At 48.6% G+C, this 8,711-nt stretch overlaps 7 protein-coding genes across 7 annotated transcripts, besides 11 other annotated features; all 7 read right to left on the reverse strand.

Moving 5' to 3' along the window:
- Positions 1-271, reverse strand: Tc00.1047053510287.4 (NUDIX hydrolase, putative; the record flags this gene model as incomplete). Its single annotated transcript, XM_800590.1, has 1 exon — positions 1-271. A coding segment is annotated over one exon (271 nt), but the record flags the coding sequence as incomplete, so codon positions are not given.
- Positions 1-8,711: a sequence feature (heterozygous, Esmeraldo-like haplotype).
- Positions 397-418: a microsatellite.
- Tc00.1047053510287.10 (dynein light chain, putative) lies at positions 772-1,113 on the reverse strand (the record flags this gene model as incomplete). Its single annotated transcript, XM_800584.1, has 1 exon — positions 772-1,113. The coding sequence occupies one exon, from the start codon at positions 1,111-1,113 to the stop codon at positions 772-774; it is 342 nt and encodes a 113-aa protein (XP_805677.1).
- Positions 1,160-1,200: a microsatellite.
- Positions 1,209-1,234: a sequence feature (AT_rich).
- On the reverse strand, positions 1,427-2,308 carry Tc00.1047053510287.20 (hypothetical protein, conserved; the record flags this gene model as incomplete). The annotated part of the gene is made up of 1 exon (XM_800585.1): positions 1,427-2,308. The coding sequence occupies one exon, from the start codon at positions 2,306-2,308 to the stop codon at positions 1,427-1,429; it is 882 nt and encodes a 293-aa protein (XP_805678.1).
- Positions 2,212-2,274: a sequence feature (A-rich).
- Positions 2,378-2,414: a microsatellite.
- Positions 2,467-2,528: a microsatellite.
- Tc00.1047053510287.30 (proteasome beta 2 subunit, putative) lies at positions 2,533-3,153 on the reverse strand (the record flags this gene model as incomplete). The annotated part of the gene is made up of 1 exon (XM_800586.1): positions 2,533-3,153. One exon carries the CDS (start codon positions 3,151-3,153, stop codon positions 2,533-2,535), a length of 621 nt encoding a protein of 206 aa, XP_805679.1.
- Positions 3,260-3,283: a microsatellite.
- Positions 3,311-3,333: a microsatellite.
- On the reverse strand, positions 3,522-5,507 carry Tc00.1047053510287.40 (uncharacterized protein; the record flags this gene model as incomplete). Its single annotated transcript, XM_800587.1, has 1 exon — positions 3,522-5,507. One exon carries the CDS (start codon positions 5,505-5,507, stop codon positions 3,522-3,524), a length of 1,986 nt encoding a protein of 661 aa, XP_805680.1.
- Positions 5,695-5,758: a microsatellite.
- Positions 5,759-6,916, reverse strand: Tc00.1047053510287.50 (hypothetical protein, conserved; the record flags this gene model as incomplete). The annotated part of the gene is made up of 1 exon (XM_800588.1): positions 5,759-6,916. The coding sequence occupies one exon, from the start codon at positions 6,914-6,916 to the stop codon at positions 5,759-5,761; it is 1,158 nt and encodes a 385-aa protein (XP_805681.1).
- Positions 7,162-7,209: a sequence feature (CT-rich).
- On the reverse strand, positions 7,239-8,678 carry Tc00.1047053510287.60 (ribonuclease HII, putative; the record flags this gene model as incomplete). The annotated part of the gene is made up of 1 exon (XM_800589.1): positions 7,239-8,678. One exon carries the CDS (start codon positions 8,676-8,678, stop codon positions 7,239-7,241), a length of 1,440 nt encoding a protein of 479 aa, XP_805682.1.

An 8,711-nucleotide genomic window follows, 5' to 3' on the forward strand; every position in this document is an offset into this window, starting at 1 on the left:
TTGTGAGCGTCATGCACATCTCCTGAAATCCCTTCCCCGTAAACCCAACGGGGGGCGAGAGAAGAATTAAAACGGCGCTCTCGCGTTTACTGTGCGGCGGCATTGAATGCTGCAGGTGTGAACGGCAACGCCCTGTGTGGATGTCCTTCAAAAGAAAATGGTTAGGCATGCGCAATTCATCCAGTCGCAGTGGAAGCGCCCTTTGCACCAGCGCAATCCATTCAGATGTGGTGCGCGGCAACAAATGGACCGTCGCAGTCATCGCGGCCATCCAACACTAAAAAAAAAAAAAAAAAAACCACAAAGAGAGGGAGCCCTCTCTTCTTTCCGCCTCGTTCCTCCCGTTAAGTAATGAATAAATAAAAGAAAAAGAGAAGAAAAAGGCAAGAGAAACCTTGTGTGTGTGTGTGTGTGTGTGCAGGCAACGCAATGCCGGTGCCCCCCCCCCCCCCCCCCCTCCACAAAGAACATGACAAAAAAGAAATTTTTTTAAATAAAAAAGGGCCTCAACCCACGCGTAGTGGAAGGAAAAGTACATCGGTTCTAAAAGAGGGACGTGCAAAAAGCTCACACTTCCATTCATTGCAACGTTCTTACAAACCGTCCCACTTAATGTTTCCTTTTTTCTTTTCTTTTCCTTTTTGCATTGGAGCATGTATCCTCCCCTTGCCGTGTGGGGATACATTCTGAAGTACCTTTCCTTTTACCCCTACCGGCAATAATGGCACACGCCCTTTGTATGTACATTTGTGCATACGACCCGAGGGGCAGCTAAAGGCCCTTAAAGACGACTATCGCCATGTAGCCCCTGTGAAACATGTACATGAGGTGCTTCATCTCGTATGTGATTTCAAAACCAAACCCCTCTCCAATCACACAGTGCCACGACGTGCCGTACTTCTTATCCATCTGCTCCTTGATGTGCTTGGCTGCATGTTCGTAGCTGTCCTCATGCTTTTCAATCGCGTTCACTACAATTTCCTTGCACTCCGCCCGCATCTCCTCCGTCATGTCACTCATCTTTTCCAGCGGGTAGTTCAACGTGGAGACATATTGTCTAACGTAGTTGAAGTTGCAGGGACCCTCCGCTTCTTTGGCATTCGCTGTTGTCATTGGACCTCTAGCACTTGTCCACGCGGTGATTTCAACACTCTGGTGGAAGAACAAAAATAAAAATAAAAATAAAAATAAAAATATAAACGTGAAGCAAAAATAATATATATATATATATTAAGGAGCAAAACAAAACCCAACATTACACAAGAATGGGAAAAAAAAAAAAAAAAATCAAAATTTGCACATATGAGCCACTGTTCCGTCAACAAAGAATTAAAAAAAACAAATGCAAACGTAAATATATGTAATCAAGCAGGTACCAAAATGGGATTGGGTGTTCTTCGTTTTCGTCCTACCGCTCCACATGGCCTCAACATGCAACGGCCCCCCCAAATTTTACGCCCTCATATGGCCGTCTGTCGCTGCCGTCCATGTTGAACAACGTAATGTGAATTGGGCTTAGCGCTGAAAGTGGTCGGCTTTTGAGGGAGTGGAGCAAAGTGCGTATGGCCTGCTCGTTTGAAAGTGCTCCCACATCACCAACAGGCACGGGAGCCGCTGAGAGCCGTTTCAAGAACGGCTCCCGGTCCCGTCGGTACGCCAGGCAGTTGCTCTCGGCCAGCTCGTCAAAGGTCATCACCACACCCTTCTGCGCCAAATGTGCGGTGGTCGTGCCAGCCCCTCGGTCAAGAATCCACGACAGAAGCGCCTGCTCCAGTCCCTTCAGCCCGCTCTCATTGCAGGCAAGAAGAACGGCAAAGTCCGCGCCATCGTTCTCACCCTTGTCATTGCCAGGTAGCACAACAGCACAATGATTCGGATGTTGTGCTACGAGGGACTCAAGCATCCGTGCCGCCGCCTCCGGCGGGAGACGCCGGTTAAGACTGGGGTTGCGAAACACATCGCTTGTGCTCTTGTAGAGACGGAGAAATGGGCACACACCCGGTCTCGTCCTTGGCGCATGATAGGCCGCGTGGTCAATAATAGCACTTCCCCAGAGGGAAGTCTGTCGTGCAAGTGCGGTCGGCCCCGGTTGGAGCGCAAAAAAAGGCGGGAGCTGAAAGAAGCTCCAATGGTCCGGTTCAATTGACATGTGGGCGGGGTGACCACTTATGACTCTCCTCCTTCCTCGCGTTGCAAAGCAGCAACACAGGCAAAAAAAAAAAAAAAAATGAATAAATCGATAAATAGGACACACAAAAAAAGAAAAAAGAAAAAGTGTGTGAATGTCTCCGGGCGCAGAGGAGTCCATTCGTACAGTCGCTCTCTGGCAAAAGGGTGAGTGGAGCGGAAGTGATTTCAGAAAGAGTGAACGCGAGAGAAAAAAAAGAAAAAAACAACAAAAAGAAAAAAAAAAATTTCATGCATCACTCCCTCCTGTGCCCGTTGCGGTCACAAGAGACGCTGCACATATACGCATATGGATGTATATATATATATATATACAGAGAGAGATACATTTAGATATATATCTTCCTAGCTCACGGTGTTTACAAGTTCCACACCATTTTCCGTCACAGCTTTGCAAATAAACTTGTCGTTGCTGATCACCACACGCTTCTTCACTTCATCACAGCACTTTTGCATCAGGTCCACGGCCTCCTGCGCTGTTAAATCGGGACGCCAGAGACGATCAAGCATTGCAATCACAAAGGAGGCACCGTACCCGTGGCACCCATACGGGACCTCCTGCATTGTCCCAAGGTAATCCATGTAGTACAAGTGTGGTCCCGTGGCAATGTCGTCATCGGAAGACGCCGCAACGTCATAGCCGGCAAGAAGGCAGTTGACAAGATACGCCCCGTCACGACTGCGCAGGGCACCGGCAAGAGCATTACGCATAAAAGAGGCCGCGGCGGAAGTTCTAATAACACGACCGTGCTCTCGCATTCGCTTCAAGGCCATATTGCATTTGATATACTCCACAAAATTGACCCGCGGGCCGTTTTCGCCCGCGCACGCCACCACTTTGTGGGAATCCAACTGCGTGACCTTATCCTCCGTGTCCATGATCTTGATGTAATAGAAGGCATTCAGCCCTGCTGCTGCTACCAGCACAAAGCTGTTACAACGAAAAGCAATGGTTGTCTCCGACATGTATCCCTTGCGTCCCTGATTTAACAGCAGATGTTGTTAACAATGATGAGCTCAAAGCAAACACACACACGAAAAAAAAAATATTGCAAAATCCCTTTATCCTACAAATAATAATAATAATAATAATAATGTTGTTTAATTTCCATATTTTAGAAGGAAAAAAAAAAAAAAGAAAAAAAATTAAAACATCAAACACAACACGGGGTGGCTCCGCGTTCGTCTCCTTTACATTTTAACCCGCCCGGCAAAAAAAAAAAAGCCAACGCAACTACAGAAAATATACACAGAGATTTCCACCACGATATCCGGACCAAAACACCGGCAAATTTAATTGGCTCAAAGAAATATATGCGCATTCACAACTTCTTTCACTCCGTGAGTGATGCGGTGACCGGCCGCACCCACTGGCTCATCCCAGCAGCTGTATGATAATAGTACGTGAAGCCATCATCCGTCTTGTGCTCTACGAACCCACCCTCATCATTCAATTCGGGTCTTATCCATAGCACAAGTTCTGCCTCCCTCCCAGCATAGAGATGAAGCATGAGATCTATCACTCCAAATAAGTGCGGAGCGTGAGCCTCCACCACATGGAGGATATCTTCCCGCATGGGATGGGGCAACACCTTGCATGTCCGAGAAAGTTCATCGACGGCAACCTGCAAAGAGCCACAATTAAGCAGCAAATCATCCAAAAAGCCTCGGCTGCCCTCAGCCCCTTCAAATGACCCCCAGCTAGAGAACTCAACGTACCGCGATACAAACATCAACAATATGTTGTACACATCCGTGTGAACTCTGAAAGTCAGGTCTTTCTCCCCATTTCTGTGGTCATCCATCCTCTCGGTTTGCAACGCCGTCACCGCCACGCCCTCCAAGGAAATTGCCCTTCTCTCGGGCTCCTCCTGTTGCTGCTTTTCCAACGCATCCTGCGTGAGATATGCACTTTCCTGGGTTTTTGCCTCTTCCACGCCACACCATAACAATTGCGTCGCACTCAGCAGTTCCCGTAATGATTCTAGATATTGGTACAGGTTTAGCTGAGTCACATTTACGGTGTCCAACGTCGTCTTCAAGGCAGTCTCTCCAAGAGCACCCGATACCTGCCGGTCTAAATCACGGTACTCTTGTAATAACTCCTTCAGTAGGCCTTGTTGTTGCCTCAGAGCCTCGTTAATCCCCTTTATGCCCATGGAATCCGACGGAACTAAAAGCAAAGAAAAATCCGATTGCCTCAACTCGCTACGAATAACGCGAAAAAGACTACTAATGTACTGTCGCAAAGATGCAAGAAAATTCTCATTGTCTCTGACGGTAGCCTCCCACTGCTTCTCAAGAATTTCCACTTTTTCATGGTAGACCTTTTCCAAAGGCTCCAACAGCCTTTGCAGCTCCGCGCGCACTACGGAAACCAACATCGCTGCGTCAGCAGTCGTCCCCACGGTTTCTTCATTTTTCGACGTTTTCCCCCTCCCCTCATTTTGTCCCTCAAACATTGGCTTCGAATCAGCGAGTTGCAGTGCCCTGGCATCTTGAAGTGCCCGATGCCCCTTTTGAAACGCCCCCTGAAGCATTTCAAACTCCCTCCATTGCTCCTCCTGAACGACAAGGCGGCTTCCTTCCTCACACACGCCCAATTCTACCACGCGCGTGCGAAGTAGCAGCAGCCGATTTTCGTGGTAATGCCGTTCCGCCACGCGAATGTACGCGTCTTCCAGGCTTTGCCGTTGTTCTGTCTCTTCTCGCAGCAACGTGTCCTTTTCACGATGTATCATTGTCATGTAGAAGAAAAGGCGATGCTCCTCCCCCTCAATTGCAGTTCGTGCTTCCTGCTCCTGACTAATCAAAAGAGCAGCGTCCGTTCTATTCAGACGCGAATTCAACTCCTCCACGAAACGCCTCACATCGCTACCATCAACCGAAACCCCCTTCAACCCGTTCTTTTCGCGCCACTCCTCCAGCGACTTTTGAAAAACACGATCCCGCTCCTGCTGTGTGAGTGAAGGGCCTACTCGCACCCACAGCACCGCTCCGTCCCGTAAGCGCTCCTTCTGCGGGTTGCTTGCCATGTCTATTGGCGTCGTGGCGCGACAGTACTTACGTGGTTTTCCTTCCGTCTTGTAGAGCACGAGCCCATTCCATTTTTCCACGCCAAGTTTGGATATCAAAAGCGGAATGCACATGGTAAACATCTTTTGAGGAGGCACCGCAAGGGCGATACGGTCTTCCCACGACCATTCGTCCCCGATAATTCGCAGCACAACCATCGGTTCCCTTCCATGAAAAAAAAAAGCACTCAAAAGGGATTCAAAAACACACATATTGCAAGCATGCGCATATGCATACATATGCATATGAAATGGGTAAGGAGGGCACAGAAGAGTTGTCAATGTCAAACCACCAAGTTTAATGCATTGCAACAAACACGGAAAAGTGGGCAGTAGTCGTTTTGGCTGTTATTTTTTGATGTTTTTTTTTTTTTTCTTGTAATGAATAAGAAGCGTACTGCAATGCAGATACATGTGAAATAAAAACCAACAAAAATAAATAAATAAATAAAAAAGATAAGTAAATAATTAAAATAAATAAATAAATAAATAAATAACTACAAAAAAAAGGCCTTCAGCTGGTTGAAAATGCGGGACGCTCTCACACCGTTGGCGCGTGCAACATCAATGGGTGTACACCACGCACCCCCAACAAATGCCTTTGCTGAAAAATCACCTCCCACATGGTAGAGAAATTCAATTGAGCAAAAGTACATGTCATCGGCGGCACACATATGAGCTGCCGTCTCACCTTCAGCCGTACGCACATTCACATCACAGCCACTGTCCAGCAAGAGCTCCATCAGCAACCTGTTTTTTTCACTTTTGTTTACGCAAGCCATATGAAAAGGGGTGAGGCCAGCCGAATTTTTGGCGTTGACGTCGGCACCCGCTTGCAGCAACTCCCGCATTACAACCAGCGATGGATTAAATAGGCGGCACACAATGTGAAGAGGAGTATTCCCATCCTCATCCCTTTGAAGCACCAAAGGTGGAGACACAGACGCAAAGCGGCCCAGTGTATCACGCACTCCATAAAATTCGTCTGTGGGGTTGGTAATGTCCTCCAAAAATTCTTTTAACTCCAACGAAGAAACGTGCGGCCCTTCCGTTCCAGCCTCTAAAGGAGCTGTGTCACCCGCAAAATCGACGTCGAGGAGAGGATCCAAGTTCATAAAAGTGTTGGCCAAGACGGCAGGGTGTCCCTCGTACCCCGCACAGTGACAAAGGCAAGTGGGAGCCATCGCTCGCGACATGTGATACCGAGAGAATACAAGCCTTTCATTGAACAAAAGAATGCCATCCGGGTTAGTCCCATGGCATTGATGAGCCATCCGCGCACGCAGGGAATGAATATTCTCCTCCGTCTGAGCCTCCACAACCTGAAGCCCCACCTCAGTCAAAGCTAACTGATGCATCTCGTCCCATAGAGATTCAGCATTCAGGGACCCCGGTGGGAGCCAAAGAAGTGCAGTCAGCTCCTCCCACCGCATTTCCAAGACATGAAATTGGCTCCAAATGCGTGTCTCCTCGCCGTTCAATGCATCCAAAGTGTTTTGAAAACTTGACATCTCCTCACATTGGCGCAGGCGCAGTCTCTGTATTGATTCCTCAGTGCGGTCTAAACACCTCGTTAGGATCGCAACAGACTCACTACCCGGAAGGGATAAAACCCAATCGTCCTCCATCTCAGGACACGCCGCATCTGTAGGCATGACGCGCACAAATACACATATATATATATTATATACAAAAAAGAAAAAAGAAAGAAAATAATCCGCGTCAATATTATTCCTTTTCCCTGGCGTCTACCTAAACTTTGGGGAGAAGGGGACACACAGGAACCATGAAAGCAAAGAAATAGTCAGGAAACATTTAAAAAAGGGAGTATTGGGGCAGCCGTCCCTCTCCACAAATAAAACAGAAGAAAAAGCTTTTTTACAGTGCATTATTGAGGAGATTCCCCTCCGCTCTCTCCTCCTCTCTCCCTCTCGCTCTCTTTCTTTCTAATTTTCTATCTATCCGTTTTCGACACCTTCAGCTACATGTCTGGGATTCCTTCGCCTTGCGCTTCAGTTGCTTTGTAATGGCAGTAGCACATGGCTTGTAAGATTTACGGTGAATGGAAGAGACGCCATACCGCTGTACGGCACGCATGTGATACTCCACAGGGTACCCCTTGTTCTCCGCAAACTGGTATTTCGGATACAACGTACTCACGTAATTCATGATCTCATCGCGCGCCACTTTTGCAAGACATGAAGCTGCCGCAATTGTTAAACTCCTCTTATCCCCTTCAATGATGGGCTGGACACAACCGCCTGTTTGTATTTCCGTGAAAAAACTTATTGTCTCCTCCGGGGCGGCGTGACCGTCCACCAAAATCAAAGGTGGCTGTACCGGCTCCGTGTCAAAAAATTCTGACGCCCCACTCACAAGCTCAACGTGTGACGGCACCACATAACGTTTCTTATCGTCATGGGGTGCGGCGATGCAGTAGCGCGAAAAGAGATATTGAGCGATGGAGCAATGCTTGGGCCGAGGCGCCCTCTCAAGAGAAAAGCGTGCGTCATTCAGCATGCGCCAAATGGAAAAACAGGAGCGGTGCATTGTACGCATTGAGGAGAGATAAATGTTGGTCATATCAATGTACGCGTGATTCGCTATGCCAATACCCCACAAGTACAAATAATTCCCACAGACGTTTTGGCCATGGTACGAAATCAAATACGGCGTTTGCATCGACAGGAGCTTTTTAAATGGCAACTTTTGGAGTTTCATGTGAGATGGGAACCGTTTTGTCAAAACGTTGTCAGGAGCGGCGTCACCACTTGCGTGATGCACCACAAACGCCTTGTCCGCGACTAAATGAAACAGCTTCTCGTACCCTGTGATGTTCTGGAAGACTACGTTGCGTTGTCCTTCGGACAAGGACTTACTGTCGAAGATTTGAAACTCCTCCCTCGCGTCATACACAGCGCACAGCTCGTTATTAAAGCTAGAGAGTGGGATGCGGCAGACGGCTGCGCCCACAACCGGACCTGCCAGCGGCCCTCTACCAGCCTCGTCGCAGCCAATTGTGAGGTACGTCTCCTTGATGCTCCGGCGAAGCACCACGCCGTGTTTACGCATTCGGGCCTCCAACCGCGTACGCTCTTTTTGCGCCTTTCGGGCATCTGGTAGGAACCCTGTAAAGTCCTGTTGTTGTCCCGGCTGCTGGTAAGTGCGGGGCGGGGAGAGTGGCGACAGCAATCCATCGCGGAAAAGCTGGTAGCCGAAGATGTCTAAAGTGCCGTCGAGTGTCGGCACGTCTCCCACCGTTTTCCGCAAAGGCAACTGAAGTCTCTGCAAGGGGTTCCACTGCGGCTGGCGATCGTACAGCACCTTGTTGAGCCTGTGCCAGCGCGTCGTCGAGCGCCGGAGCGCACCGGCAAAAAGCGGCGGTGAGGGCCTAAAACACGCGCCAAACTCTGACATGAATAAAACACACAGAGAGAGAGACAAATGGCG

This window comes from Trypanosoma cruzi, genomic scaffold, assembly GCF_000209065.1.
Source record: "Trypanosoma cruzi strain CL Brener 1047053516705 genomic scaffold, whole genome shotgun sequence".
NCBI lineage: Eukaryota > Euglenozoa > Kinetoplastea > Trypanosomatida > Trypanosomatidae > Trypanosoma > Trypanosoma cruzi.